At 39.6% G+C, this 14983-nt stretch overlaps 2 protein-coding genes across 2 annotated transcripts; both read left to right on the top strand.

Moving 5' to 3' along the window:
* LOC146517385 (uncharacterized) lies at positions 1-1514 on the top strand. Its single transcript, XM_085162406.1, has 4 exons — positions 1-206; positions 395-697; positions 781-1206; positions 1413-1514. The coding sequence occupies exons 1-3, from the start codon at positions 152-154 to the stop codon at positions 1023-1025; spliced, it is 603 nt and encodes a 200-aa protein (XP_085018532.1). The 5' UTR covers positions 1-151; the 3' UTR covers positions 1026-1206; positions 1413-1514.
* A 2559-nt stretch (positions 1515-4073) lies between these two features.
* On the top strand, positions 4074-12460 carry LOC146517386 (B-cell receptor CD22-like). The gene is made up of 10 exons (XM_085163153.1): positions 4074-5221; positions 5465-5755; positions 5839-6072; positions 6178-6282; positions 6412-6630; positions 6935-7261; positions 8427-8772; positions 8878-8935; positions 9404-9559; positions 11970-12460. The coding sequence occupies exons 1-10, from the start codon at positions 5167-5169 to the stop codon at positions 12174-12176; spliced, it is 1998 nt and encodes a 665-aa protein (XP_085019279.1). The 5' UTR covers positions 4074-5166; the 3' UTR covers positions 12177-12460.
* The last annotated feature ends 2523 nt before the right edge of the window (positions 12461-14983 follow it).

Raw genomic sequence — 14983 nt, forward strand, 5'->3', positions numbered from 1 at the left:
GCAGTCCAGTTTCAGCCCTGACTATCGTTCACTCTGTGCTGCATTGTATTTGAACATAGCAGTTTTTTTTTAATATATTCAATGTTATTATTATTTATTTATTCATTTTATTTATATTTTTTTCCTGCTGGAAAGTGGGATTACAGCCATCATGTTGTTGACAGATTTTCAACTGATGTTTCTGGGAGTCATTTTAAGCATTTCAGGTATGACTCATAAATTATGTAGCGCTACATACAGACAGAGAAAAGTATAAAAGTTTATATGATTATTATACGTATGATTTATAAATGAGTTACTAATTTCAGCTGATTTCTTACAATAGAGAATAAAATAAATGCTCACGTTAGTAAAACAAAAAAATCTGTTTTGTTAATGAAAGTTTGTGTTAAAGGTGTTAATGGAGGAGAAACCAGGATCTGTGCTTTCAAAGGTTCATCAGTGGATCTGCACTGCTCACATCACCATCTGACTTCAATCAGAAAATGGTTCACTATAGACTGGGATGGTTACAAGTATGTTCAGAGTGAGCTCTCTGTGGATGGACAACGTGTAACGTACAACACGTCTGAAGAGAAAAACCCAACTTTAACCATCAATGATCTAAGAGAGAGTGATGCAAACACTTACTGCTGTATGAAGACTACAGACAGTCCAGGACACTGTTCACTTAATAAAATTTATCTCCAAGTTACAGGTACAGTTCTTTTTACAAATGCATCACAAATGAATGAGTTTATGGATGATCAGTGTATTCATGTTGGTCATGTGACCTCTCAGAGCTGCAGGTAAAGGTGATTCCTGCCACAGAGGGACAGACAGTAACACTGATGTGCAGCAGCAGCTGTCCTCTGACTGAAAAGCCTGCAGCCTACATCTGGTACAAGAACAGAGAGTTTCTCTATGAGGACTGGTCTCCCTGGTACCAAGAGCTGCTCAGCAGTGAGGAAGCAGTCACATACTCCTGTGCTGTCAAAGGCTACGAGGATCTCAGAGCTCCTGAAGTCTTTGTGGGTGAGTCATGATGAGTATTGTTCAACAAAACAAACACAATGGGTCATACGGTGAATAATTTCAATCAATATCATTTCTTTGTTTCAGGTTCCAACACAGAGACCTGCTTCAGTGTGACCTATGATAAAGGGAGAATGTGTTCTTACAGGCAGAGATCAGTAGATGAGCCGTGCTCCATCACTTATCCCAGAGGTGAAGTTTCCACAGAAAAACTGTTTGTGAAAAAAAACTCTTAAAAAACTCTTAACTTTTGTTATTTACTCTCTCCATTGAGATATATATATATATATATATATATATATATATAATTATTATTATTATTATTATTATTAAAAACATAATAAGAAGATTGTAAGTCTCAGTGACGTATAGAAAATATATTTATTATCTCTTTAAAGAGGTTCACATATTGAAGACTCAAGGGGGAAAACCGAAGTCTGTCACACTGACCTGTAACACCAGCTGTACACTGACTGACCCTCAAACTGCCTACATGTGGTACAGAAATAGACAAAGTTATAGAGAGAATCAACATTTAGTTGCTGAATATTGGCTTGATTTTTGGAACTCTCGGGAAGCAAACATCTTTTGTGCAGTTAAAAGCAACACCTATCTTCAGTCTGCCGAAGTCTGTGAGTACCATTGTTCAACCTGGGTCTGGGTGCAGTTCCCCCCTCCAGGGGCAAGGGTACCTAGACCCGGTTCGTAGAGTACGCTTGGGGAGTGTGATTGTGTGTACAGCGTCTCTTTATGTCTGTCTCCACGTTGGTTGAGTGTGGAGTAAGTGCATATGAGAGCATGAGGGTGGGAATGGATGTTTGTATCTGTGTGTGCCTGTATGTCTGTGTCTGTATGTCAGGTTGGGTATCAGATGCCACCTCTCTGAGGACAGCTCAGGCCCTCCAAGGTTTGGAGGCCTATCTCCCCCCACCACTTCCCCTGCCGGGGGCGGACTCCCTCAGACGTCGGTGCGTTGGTGGTTCTTTGTGTCCGGGGGTGGGCGTCCGGGTACACACCGGCTCACTCCTTGGCGGCTGCTTATCGGGGCCTGGAGCCTGGGGCTCGCTTGGGCCACTTCGGAGGTGGGGTGCCCCCGGCCTCTCGGCCTGGGGCTCGGTCACTCGGGCACAGCTGGCTGCCGGCGGAGCTCACGGGCACGTCACTGCAGCCCCCCCTGGCTTCTGCTCCGTGGCTGCTGGGTGACCCCTCATCTGGGACTCTCCTCAGCTCTTTCTGGGACAGTGGCACGGCTGCCCCTCTGTTGGTCTTCCTTGGTCTCTTGTGTTCTGGGGGCCTCTGGATGTCTGGGGTTTTGATCTCCTCCATACCTGCTTCATGCCCTGGAGGACGGGGCAGTGGCCCCCCACACCCTCTAGCAGATCATTACATGAGGGAACCTTTTAAGAAAACAAGCGCGTCCATGCTCACAGGTGTACACACGGGTGATCACACACACAAACTACACCCTTTTTGGCTCCTACCTCAATGCACACTGTGCTGTCGATCTTACGTGCTGCACAATAATGTTTAATATTTAGTATTTACTGTCATATTCCCATATATCATTGTGATGTGGTTTATTGTATTACTCTCGTTTTCTTCTGCTTGTTTTCTTTTTTCTTTCTCAACAGGTGATCCAGGTGATCGATATATGTATTTTTTTTTTTTTTTTTTTTTTCTTCTGCTTATTCTGTTGGTTTTTGTTTTTTGCCCTTCTCCCCCGTCCCTCTTCTCAACTGTTTTTCTTCCCCTCTTTCTTTCTCCCTTTTCTTTCCCCCAGTCAAGTCTGTCCCGTATTCAGCAAGTGAAAATAAAATAAAGAATAAAAGGTGAATCAAATGGACCATTACGGCAAAGCTGGGATGGTCAATTTGGTAAAGAAAATCCGTTGGGCATCTTTCTTCGCCTTTAGACAATAATTCTGATGGCAAAAGAACCAAACGGGACAGGCAAAAAAAAAAAAAAAAAAAAAAAAAAAGAAGTTGTGTTTTTGTAAAGTTTCACATAAATCCTTCACATTTAATGTTTATGTCTGAACTCTGAACTCCACATGAGGCACACTTTTTTACAAAGTGAGAAAGTTTTGATAAAAGTATTAAACCATTTGATGTCAAAGTCTCAAAACAGCATTTAAAGGTTTTTATTCACAGGTCACAGAGTTGAACTGATTTACTTGCATGTTTTAAAATTTTGAGTCTCAACAAACAGTATCTTAGATAGATACTGTTTGTTGAGACTCAAAATAAACAGTCATGATATAACAAAGGGGGAGGAAACAGGTGGGAATGCAGCTGAGAATAACTAACATCGTGATCTGAGGAAGTAAAACTGAAGACAAGAAAGTACAACGATCATTAAAATAAAACAGGAAGAGAGACATGACTAAAGGAGGCAAGATCAACGTGACACAACTAAACGGGAAAATAAGAAAGATGACATGAAGACAGGACACTCCGAGTGAAGACAGGACACTCCGAGTGAAGACAGGACACGGGGACAAGACTGAAGGAACAGAAAGGGATCAAAACAGGGAACTAACAAACCAGTCAAGGAAAGCTGAGCAAGGGACTAAAGTTATACATTGAACAATCTCAGGTTTTTATCTTCCACTTTAACTTTTCTCCATCGTTTTACTCCATCATTAGACTGAAAATCAGAGCATCCTGCTGATTTAATTCACTCTCCAGCAGTTATTATCCAGAACACTGGAAATTTAAATGGGAAATTTTAAAGTTGATTCAGTGCCCTGTATGAAAAAACAGATCTCTGTCTTACTCGGAGACGTCTGCTGTGATGGAGCAGGACTCATTCACTGATCTCTGCTCACCTTCTTCTTGGTTTCCCCAAAACACAGGTCTCATCATCACAGCAGAATAAGCTTTACATCATTACACTTGATCATTCTGCACAACTTCATCTCAGTGATCTGAGCAAAAATGAGTTACTTAAAAAAAAAAACACTGAACACCAAAAATAGAAACAGTCACATGTATTTATACAATATTCTGTATGTATGTATGTATTCATATGTACTATGTTCACTGATCATTTCCTACAGTGTGTTTGCAGACCACTACGGCTGAACCTGGAGAATCTTCTTCATCACAGAAGTTTGTTTCCATCATAAATGCAGAAAACAGTTTTATCACCAACACCTCCACAAATTATCATCTCATAGTCATCTCATATCATGTCTGACTCTTCTTGGCCTCACTATTGTGTATATTACCTTATACATTACAGTTTGCACTACTCTGGTCACTCTGTTGTATTACTCTGTTTACATCACTCTGGGCACTTGTTTACCCCACCTTCACTGCTCTGTCAATATATTGCAGTGCTAATATGGCACAAGACACTTTAACATTCCACTCACACAATGTACATTTTCAGACTTTTAATTAAACATTTCCAGATTGCTTTATTAAATTAACTTAATGTATATATTTTACTTACTTCGTGTATATAATGTCCTCTTTAATCGGGGAGTGTTTCAGGACACAATTTATTTCACTGCGTGTTGAACTCGTACAACTATGCATGTGACAAAAAAATAATCTTGAATCTGCAAAGTGAATCATCCAAAGTAATTTAATTTATGAATTTATAATAACTGTCTTGTCTCTGCAGATTAACCCTGATGTCAAGCATGAAAACATCTCAGTTCAGTAAGTAGAGCAGGATGATCATCGTGAAAACAGACTGCACTTCACTGAGCTTTTTCTGGGTAATGTGCAACTTTTTTTTAACCACAAAAAAACACTGACAGGATAAACACTAGCGGGTATTTAAAAACAATATAATAAAATGTGTAAATTGAAATCCTTAAAGTGAAACAATAATAAAGCCATCAATAGTGATAAGGAGCAAATGCAAAGGTATATTTGTAGATTTGCTCCTGCAATGTCTCGATTCTTCACTAGAGGGCTCTTTGTGAGGGAAATAAGTAAATGAGGAAGTGATGGTGTTAAAGCTGAATGCAGTTTGTCTGCTGACACACTCACACAAGTCAGTCATTCCTGTTAGACAGATGTTGATTTGAACGTTTATTCATGTTATTGATATTTCTGAAACTCTGAGAGCAGCAGTGATCGGCTCTTTATAATCATCATACATCAACTTTCTCATTAGAAGAGAAAATCTACAACAGCCATGTTGTTGGCAGAAGCTGGATGTTTGTTCATGGGTTTCATTCTGTGTCTCTCAGGTAGGAATAATTTGTTTCTCCTCCTCATGATGACTGTGATGATGTTTGTGGAAGGCAGGAGTTTTAGTGTCAAACCTGCAGAAAGTTACAGAATGATTTTAGAAAACAGAAGATTCACTGTCAAGTGTATCAAAGCACCAGATTGTGATCCTTCACAGTAACATGCTGTCATCACAGATTAGCACAGAAAAGAAAGTTAGCATAAATGTTCACCATGTTTTCTAATCACATGTTGTGTTAAAGGTGTTCAGGGAAAACCAAACAGCATCTGTGCCTTGAAAGGTTCATCAGTGAATCTGCCCTGCTCACATCAACATCCCACTGCAAGAAATAGCTGGTACGCTGGATACTTGACTGTCTCCAAGATTGAACTCTCTAGAGATGAAACACATGTAAAGTACAGCATGTCAGCAGAGAGTAATTTCACTCTAACAATCAATAATCTGACAGAGAGAGATACAAATTTTTACTGCTGCATTAAAACTGCTGACAAATCAAAATGCCAACAAAGTGGAATTCATCTCCAAGTTACAGGTACAGTTCTTTTTACAAATGCATCACAAATGAATGAGTTTATGAATGATCAGTGTATTCATGTTGATCATGTGACTTCTCAGAGCTGCAGGTAAAGGTGATTCCTGCCACAGAGGCACAGACAGTAACACTGATGTGCAGCAGCAGCTGTCCTCTGACTGAAAAGCCTGCAGCCTACATCTGGTACAAGAACAGAGAGTTTCTCTATGAGGACTGGTCTCCCTGGTACCAAGAGCTGCTCAGCAGTGAGGAAGCAGTCACATACTCCTGTGCTGTCAAAGGCTACGAGCATCTCAGAGCCCCTGAAGTCTCTGTGGGTGAGTCATGATGGACACCTCCTCATCATGTTATGAGATGTTAAACACAAACACTTTACTCTTCAGACTCTAATGAATTTACTGGAAGTTGTTGTTTTTTCTCAGGTTCCATCACAGAGACCTGCTTCAGTGTGACCTATGCTAAAGGGAGAATGTGTTCTTCTCAGCAGACATCAGTGGACGAGTCCTGCTCCATCACATATCCCAGAGGTGAAGTTCTGGACAAACTGCACTTTGAAACCTCATTTTTATTATTTTATTTTATTCATTTTTATTTGTTAATTTATTTGACATGACAGAGATGAACTGGTGGAAAATGTGTTTATCATCTCCCAACAGAAATTCATGTCCAGAGGACTCCTGCTGAACACAGAGGTCACATCAGACTGACCTGTAACAGCAGCTGTTTTCTGACTGAGCCTCTGATTTTCTTTGTGTGGTATGAGACCAGAAAGCCTAAAGTGCAGGAGGGAAAACAGATTCTAGTTTCCAGCTCTAATCATGACAGTTTGTCTTGTGCTGTAAAAGGTCTTGAGGATGTGCGCTCTGCTGACGTCTGTGAGTAAACTTATAAGCATTGCCACCACTTCTTGCAATTAAGACTAATCATCACACTGGTTTCCTGTAAAGTTCAGGATCAATTTTAAAACGTTGGTGATCACATCACAATTCTTATTGTTTTTAAAAAGTATTTAGTTGTTTTTTATTATTAGTATTAGTAATTATTGGTATAGTTTAAAGTTATTTTTACTTGTTGTGCAGTACGTTGTTCAACATCTGTTGCGTTTAAATGTGTGATAGAAATAAACTGATTTGACTAATTAAGTTAAAATATCTCTTCTCTGTTTCATCCATATTTCAGGTGTTGGTGATTCCTGCTGGATGTTGAATTATGTCCACAGCAGAATCTGTGCTCTGGAAGGATCTTCAGTCAACATCTCCAGTAAATACTCACATCCTGACTACGAGCAGATACACTCTAAATGTTGGTATAAAGTCAAGAGAAATGCTGAACAGCTGACTGAGGATGCAGATCATGTGGAGTATGATGACAGCATGAAGAACCAACACATCCTCAGATTAAAGAAGCTGAAGAGAGATGACTCAGCAGAATACAGGTTCACCATCACAACAGAAAATGAAGAAGTGAAACAGTCTGATTTTCCTGGAGTTACTCTGATTGTCACAGGTAATTACAGCTTGTTTCACTCAGTGTTCAGGTACCTAAAATGTCCTCAAATTATGTAACAGCTGTCACATGTACAGTAACATTTTACATTTCTGGCCCTTGGATCGCTTTCTGCCACAGGTAGGTGCATTTTTGGTTACCGGAGCAGAACCATCCACAGCAGCATCCATGATGGAGTCACCAAACGTCTCCATTTGGAGAGAGAGAGAGAGATTTATTTATTTATTACATAAATAGTTGCATAGTGTAACATGTTTTCTTGGATTGATCATCTGTGGTTGTATTTAAATGTCTCCATTTGGTGACTCCAAATGATATTATAATAATATAATTATAATAATAATATGATGAGAGAAAAGTCTACCAAATCCTACAAGTAAGTTAAACCTGTGTTCTGTTATCTATTTAAAATCTTAATTAGTTTTCTTTAAACAACTTTCTCATGCTTTGAAAAAGAAAAGGATTACCTGAGCAACTTTGTAATGTTGACATGGTTGTTTTGGGAAACTGACAACTAACCTTATGTTTGTAAATAGTACCTTTAAAATGCAGTTGTGTAGGTTGGAGAGTACACCCTTTTTAAAGGTCTAATGTTTTGTGTATCAGGGATGATGTAAGAAACATGATAAACATGACCTGAGAAGAGGTTTGATCTTGTGAATCCCTCCAAAGAAGCTATACTTGTTCAGTTTTTTTCTAAATATGGCATCATAAACGTTAACCTTTGACATGCTAGATGTGACTCTGTGGTTTTTTGCAGTTTCTCTGAGCATTTCTCACCTTTTGCTGTGAAGATTGGCAGCTGTTTTGAAGCACAAAACATCTGAAGAATCAGTCTCACCGTAGAATGAGGGAGTGCAATCTGTCTGTCAAGTTGTGTTTGTATAGCAAGATACCAACGTGCTGAACAGAGGGACAACGTAGAGAGAGAGAGAGAGAGAGAGAGAGAGAGAGATTTAATTATTTATTACATAAATAATTGCATAGTGCAACATGTTTTCTTGGATTGTTCATCTGTGGTTGTATTTACCTTATTTCAAGACCTGCTGAGGACAAGATCTATTTGGTTTTCTATTTTTTCCTAATTCATAAAATCCTACAATTGAAAGTTTCTTTTTCACATGATTGTATGTTTTACATTTATTGACCAGTCTTGGTGTTTCAGAGCTGAGAGTGAAGATGAGTCCTTCTGCAGTGGTGACAGAGGGTCAGAGAGTCACACTGACCTGCAGTACCAGCTGTCCTCTGACTGACAACACAAACTACATTTGGTACTTGAACAGTCGACCTCTGACCCCGAGAGAGAACCAGAACAAACATCTGATCCTAGACCCAGTCAGCAGGGAGGATGCAGGAAGCTACTCCTGTGCTGTGAAAAGCAACAAAGATATCAGATCTGCTCCAAAGACTCTCACTGTCCAAAGTATCACAGGAACATGGACACCAGCAGCTGCAGGAGTTTCTGCAGCTCTGCTGGTTTTAATACTTCTCACTGTCTGCTGGTGGAGGAGGTGAGGATGAGCCCTTTTTTCTCTCTCGGCTCAATTAGATTCAGTCTCAAATTCTCAGACTAACCACGTGTTCATCTTTGTATTTGTATCTTTTTTACAAACCAGAAAAAAGAGTAATTCTCACAAACCTTCAAGACATGAAACTCCTGATGACTCGCACCTGGTAAAGAAAAACACATATGTATACATATATATAAAACTGTACTATAATATAAAACAACAGCATCATCTATCATGCTTCTTTCACACCAGCTAGGAGAGCAGCTTCATTTTAAAATAGATCTCCAAATCATTAAAATCAGAGAATTGTTGATTTCTGGTTTTCTTCTCTTGTTTTAGTAGGCAGTGATTTTGTTCTGCTGACAGTAATATTTTGTACCAAATATTCCACGTCCTGTACTTCACGGTGGAGGTCATAAATGTGTAAAAATTTCCATGTAAATGATTTTAAACATTTTATTAACATACCACCTCATAAGACTGAGCTATTATATAAGAGCCATGAGTGAGTCTACTTTGTGTTAATCCTCTCTCCAGCTGAGCTCTGCACTGAAAGATCAGCAATAAGTTCAACAATAATAACAATAATAACGTCTCAAATTGTTATTTCTCTCTTTTTTTTGGTTCCAAGTATGATGAAATCTCACCCCAACCAGCAGAGCAGGATCGTCACTACCCCAGACTTAATTCTTCAGAGGATGAAATGGATCATCTCTATTCCACCATTTCTCCATTTGAGCCCCCTGACAATGCCCACTGTGGACAACTTCTGACCCAGTATAACCCCTAAGTGAGTCTTTTCTGTGAGTCCAATTTCACTAACCACACTCAGGCCTGAATACTGAGTGGAATAATCTATTAAATAGAACCTGAAGCAGGCTAAAAAGTCCCAAAAAGCAGCATCATGTGATGGTTCAACAAAACTCAAGAACAGCTGAGAAAATATGTCATTGACATCTATCAGTCAGTCTAGAAAGGTTTACATAAGATATTTCAAAGGCTTCGGACTCCAGCGAACCACAGTAAGAGCCATTATCCACAAATGAAGAAAATGTTTTGTGGCTGTCCCCATCTAGACACCTTATCTCCACACAGTCTGCCTCCAGCAGTGACCCTGATCAAACCAGGATTTGTGGCATCTTTGTAGAGCGTGACTCCACCATAGCTTGCCCAAAACTTCCCTGTGATTCTTGCAGCAGGCTGAGCCTTGCCGTCTGTAACTCTCCCAATAAGACGAGCAGCCGTATGATCCATTCAGTCATAGGCCACCAGCACGCCTCGACCATGGCTCAAAAAGACTAAAAAAGACTGGTGATCACCCCCCTCTCTCATCCAGCAGCGGCGTGCAGGCCAAGACCCAGGCCAAGCAAGGAGGTTTTCCAAGACCTGCCTCTGGCACTCAGTCTCCTCCTGCAGTGTCTCTGCTGATGCACCACCACCTGCTAAACACTGCATCATCACCAGTTCTGCCACCATCTGCACTTTTTTAAATCCTATTTATTCTTTTGATTTTGTGCAACCTGTGTCTGTGCCTACACAAAAATGTGGGCACACGTTGGATCTTGATTTGACTCACGGTTTACCTCTAACTTAAAGGTTTTGTGATGTTGTATGGTAGGATCATAAGCCTGTCTTGTTTGAGGTTTCCCTTCCTTCCTTGCTGCCAGAAGAAAGTTTAGGAGAGCTGAACGTAAATGGAAGAAGAATCAACTTCAGGTGTCATACCAAATATTACAGTATTACTGGAACTTTTAAAGATGCTAAGAGAAAACATTTTGCTGCTGTTATTCAGGCAAACTCCTGTAAGCCTCATGCTCCACAGACTGTTGGTGTCGAGTCCTCTCAGGATATTTGTGAAAATCATCGGTCAAAGCGCAGATTTCCTATTCCGTTCTCGACCCTTCTATCCCTGTCCATATCTCTGTTGACTTTGACAGGTTTGCACCAGTTTCTTTGCTTTGTCTGCAGGAGTTGGTCTCTCACCTGAAACTCTCAGGTTCCTCTTATGATGCTCTCCCTCCTCGATTTTTCAAAGATGTTTTCCTCACTACAGCACCATTTGTGCAATCCGTTGTAAATAGTAGTTTTTCCTCTGGTGTTGTACCCGTGAATCTTAAACATGCAGTGATTCAGCCTCTACTCAAGAAACCTGCTCTTGATCCTGATATTACTGCAAATTACAGGCTTATCTCCAAACTGCCTTTTATCTCAAAAATTCATGAAAAGCAATTAATGTCCTTTTTAGAAGAACACGGTATTTTAGAAGTTTTTCAATCTGCTTTTAAAGTTTTGCATAGTACAGAATCTGACCTTTAAGAGTTTTTAATGATGTGTTTTTAGTAACTGACTCGGGTGACTGTTATTATCGTGCTTTTACATTTAACTGCTGCCTTTGATAGAGTGGATCATAAGAGTTTAATTTACAGCAGTTGGCGGGTGTTAGGAGTACCGCACTGCAGTGGTTAAGATCCTATTTGGCACAGCGAACTTTCTCTGTGAAACTTTGTGAATTTTTTTGTTTTTAAATCTCTGAATGACCGTGGGTTTGCTGTAGCCGCTCCAAAGTTGTAGAATGATCTGCCCTTGTACGTTAGGTAGGCCTCTTCTTTCTCAGTTTAAAACTCTTATTATAAAATTTATTTGCTGAAGCCTTTGACACTCTTTGAGGGGTTCACTCAACTTGTTTTATCAACTTGTTTTAACATGTTTTGTTTTATTTTTATTTTATTCATTTATTTATTTATTTATTTATTTTATCTTATTTTGTGTTATTTTGTTTTATTGTGTTTATGCTATTTGTATATGTACAGAACTTTGTGAACCCTGGTTTTATGTTAAAGTGCTTCATAAATAAAGCTGGTATGGTATGTTTGGCACCACTGTAGCAAGTCTCCAGCTACTGAGGGGAACCACCACGACACGTCAACACACAGGATGTGGATGAGTGCACAGTTCACTGCATTTAATTGGTTGAGGCTACAGAAGCCACGCAAGCCTCTATCTTTAGACTCTAGCTCTGTTCTCTTTTCAGGCTACTAAAATAGTGGAGGCAGGATTAGGTTCTGATAGCTTTCTTCCTTTAATAACTAAAATTATCAGTTAAAAATGTATTTTGCATTTACTTATCTTTGTCTAACAATAAAATGTATTTGATGATCTGATCATTTTAAGTGTAAGATATAAAAAAAATCAAGAAGGGGGCGAATAGTTTTCAAGGCACTTTGATGGTCTGTAGAAGGTTTGAAGCAGTTCAATGTAAAATTAGAATAAATGTCTTGGCTCCTCAGCTGAATCTTGACTCTATGGATGAAAACATCCCAGCTCATCACTATACAACACTGCACTTCACTGATAACCACACGGGTGACTTTGACTCCACCATCAAGTCACTGCCTGCTCACTAAAAAAAAGAGTTTGTAACTAGTGATGGTTTTATTATCTGAAATAACTTCAGCATCAAAACAGAGACACCACAGCTGGTATATCGGTCAGTGTTCACTCTCTGTGTTCGGCCATATTATACAGAAGAAATTAGAAGAAAAGTAGCAGTGGTTGAATTGTTCAGTTGAAAAATGTGTAATAATGAAATTCATGTTTCAGAAATGTCCTACAAAATGCAAGAAAACTTGTTAGTACTTCAAAAAGGGCAGTTTTCATGCATGCTGTCAGAAATTAAAACTTCTGTCGTCATGTTTCTTTGTTTTTTTACACCACAAAAGAAAAATCCTGTAACTGTCAGGGATGAGCAGACCAAGTGTAGAGGTCGAGGACCCAAATGCGGACAAAGGGAAACAATAATACTATAATAAAAGGCACCATTTATTAGGTTGGTAATCCAGACAAAAAAAATTACAATAAAACTAAAACTTTAAAATTAAAGAACTACTCTAAGCAAAACATTAGGAGGCACAAGAAGCTAGAAAACACTGAGGGAACGTGAGCTGATGATCCATAAAGGACAAAGGAAGACTGACGCAATATATTCACAGGAGAGAGCTTAGGGGATATTGATCCCCTGATCCACACCATGAAGATATGCAGCAACAACGTTGGAATGCCATTCGTACTGGAGAAATGTAGTCAGATGGTAATAAAAACAGGAAAAGTGGTCAGAACTGAGGGGATCGAACTACCAGAAGCCAACATTCCAGACACTGAGGACAGCTACAAGTATCTGGGAATTCCACAGGCAAATGGAAGCCACGAAGAAGCCGGTAGGAAAGCTGCAACCACTATCAACACCAACGCCCTGCTGGAATAATAAACTGGCCAACTGAGGAGATGGAAGCCACTGACATCAAGACAAGGACGCTCCGAACCGTGTATGGAGGGTTTCACCCCAAGTCCAGCACCCTGAGGCTCTATGCTAAGCGGAAGGAAGGAGGCCGGGGACTAGCGAGTGTCAGTACCACAGTCCAGGACGACACAACGAACATGCACAAATATATCAGGCCGCATGCTCAGTGAATACCTCAGGCAGCAGAAACCCAAGAAAGAGGAGGAACCATCATAGAAGGTTAGTCCCCTGTGCATTATGTACCACCATCAGATAGAGGAAGTGGCTGACTTCCAGAAATCCTACCAGTTGCTGGGCAAAGCTGGACTGAAAGACAGCACAGAGGCACTAATCATGGCAGCACAGGAACAAGCTGTAAGTACAAGATCCATAGAGGCTGGGGTAGGCAAGACCCCAGGTGCAGGCTGTGTAAAGATGCCCCTGAGACAATCCAGCACATAACAGCAGGGTGTAAGATGCTAGCAGGCAGGACATACATGTAACCCCATAACCAAGTGGCCGGCACATTATACAGAAACATCTGTGGCCTGGAATATGCTCTGGAAGTCCCGAGGTCAAAATGGACCTCCCTCCCAGGGGGGTGGTCGCGAATGACCAAGACTGACCGAACTAAGATCCTGTGGGACTTTGAGATACAGATGGACAAACTGGTGATGGCTAAGTGAATGGACATAGTAGTGGTGGACAAGAAGAGGAAGATGGCCATAGTGATAGACGTAAAGATACCGAATGACAGCAACATGGGTAAAAAGGAACATGAGAAGCTGGAATTCTTATATATAATTTCACGGTACTGAACTTTTACGTCATTTAATTGTTTACTTATTACTTAATTACTTTAGTGTAGTATGGTGTAGTATACATTGGTGTTGTGAAACTTACAGTTAAAGATGAGATCTTCAATATCATAATGTCATTACTGACTAATTAGTCTAAAGAAGAATTCTGTAGAGAAACAGTATAGATCCAGATGTGTGATAATAAATTGTTCTTTCAAAAGTGTTGCTCTGCATGCATCATAGTGAGCTACAGTATCATAGACATCATCTGCCTGTTTCTCTTGGTTTCTTTTTCCACAAGATAACCACAGACAACTGTGTTACAGTTCTCTACTCTCATTCTGGTAAAACTCTCAAAACTAAATCAAATTTGCTGTTGCTGCAAGTTTTATAAGCATATCTTGTGATTTTTACAGGAAAGAAAGAAAATCAGAATCATGGTAAAGTACAGAGCAGCAAAGAATACTTCAAGTTGATTTGAATGATGGCAGATAGCTGCTGCACTACACTGACTGTTCATCGTGTCACTTTCAGGTTGTCATGTCTGCAGGTTTCTCGTCACTCGAATTTTTTTCTGAACCACCAAATAACCACATGAGATTCATGTTGCTGCTTTCACTCTGCAAACTCTGACAACTTGTGAAAATGTAATGAAATGCACTAATTTTTCATGTTTAATGATCATAATTTGCAAAATGTGAATAATTTATTAGCGAAAGCTAATAAAGAAGAGTGCTTAGAAAGCACATACCTAAAGGTAAATTCAACACAGTGTCAAATATAGTAGATTGTACACATCTATTCTCAGTTAGAGGTTTCTTCTTTCTTAGGCACACAAAGGAAGTGGGGGGCTTTGTCACTCAAAATTCACTTTCAACTTATGTTAAAGAAAATATTGAAAGGAAAATGAGTCAGAATTAGCTGCTTTTGGAATCTTCCAGCACATTATATTAAATTCCAGTTTTATGTCTCAAACATTCAGTTTTCAACATTCAGTGAAAACTGAATGTTTGAAAATAGCTTTGAGTGAACATCAGTGTAGGTTGGAAAGAAAGGTTACATTAGCTAACATGACGCTAACAGTTATTATTTTGTTTGGTTTTTTTAGTGACTAGCAATACTTTAGTGATATAAC

The sequence above is a fragment of the Neolamprologus multifasciatus genome, chromosome 6 (assembly GCF_963576455.1).
Source record: "Neolamprologus multifasciatus chromosome 6, fNeoMul1.2, whole genome shotgun sequence".
Taxonomy (NCBI): Eukaryota; Metazoa; Chordata; class Actinopteri; order Cichliformes; family Cichlidae; genus Neolamprologus; species Neolamprologus multifasciatus.

Excerpts from the sequence above, each read along its gene's own strand:
- LOC146517385 (XM_085162406.1), top strand. The coding sequence starts at position 152 with ATGTTGTTGACAGATTTTCAACTGATGTTTCTGGGAGTCATTTTAAGC. Across the intron at positions 207-394 it reads AGTCATTTTAAGCATTTCAG|GTGTTAATGGAGGAGAAACC; the intron begins GTATGACTCATA and ends TTTGTGTTAAAG. Across the intron at positions 698-780 it reads AATTTATCTCCAAGTTACAG|AGCTGCAGGTAAAGGTGATT; the intron begins GTACAGTTCTTT and ends GTGACCTCTCAG.
- LOC146517386 (XM_085163153.1), top strand. The coding sequence starts at position 5,167 with ATGTTGTTGGCAGAAGCTGGATGTTTGTTCATGGGTTTCATTCTGTGT. Across the intron at positions 6,631-6,934 it reads TGTGCGCTCTGCTGACGTCT|GTGTTGGTGATTCCTGCTGG; the intron begins GTGAGTAAACTT and ends TCCATATTTCAG. Across the intron at positions 8,936-9,403 it reads CTCCTGATGACTCGCACCTG|TATGATGAAATCTCACCCCA; the intron begins GTAAAGAAAAAC and ends TTTGGTTCCAAG.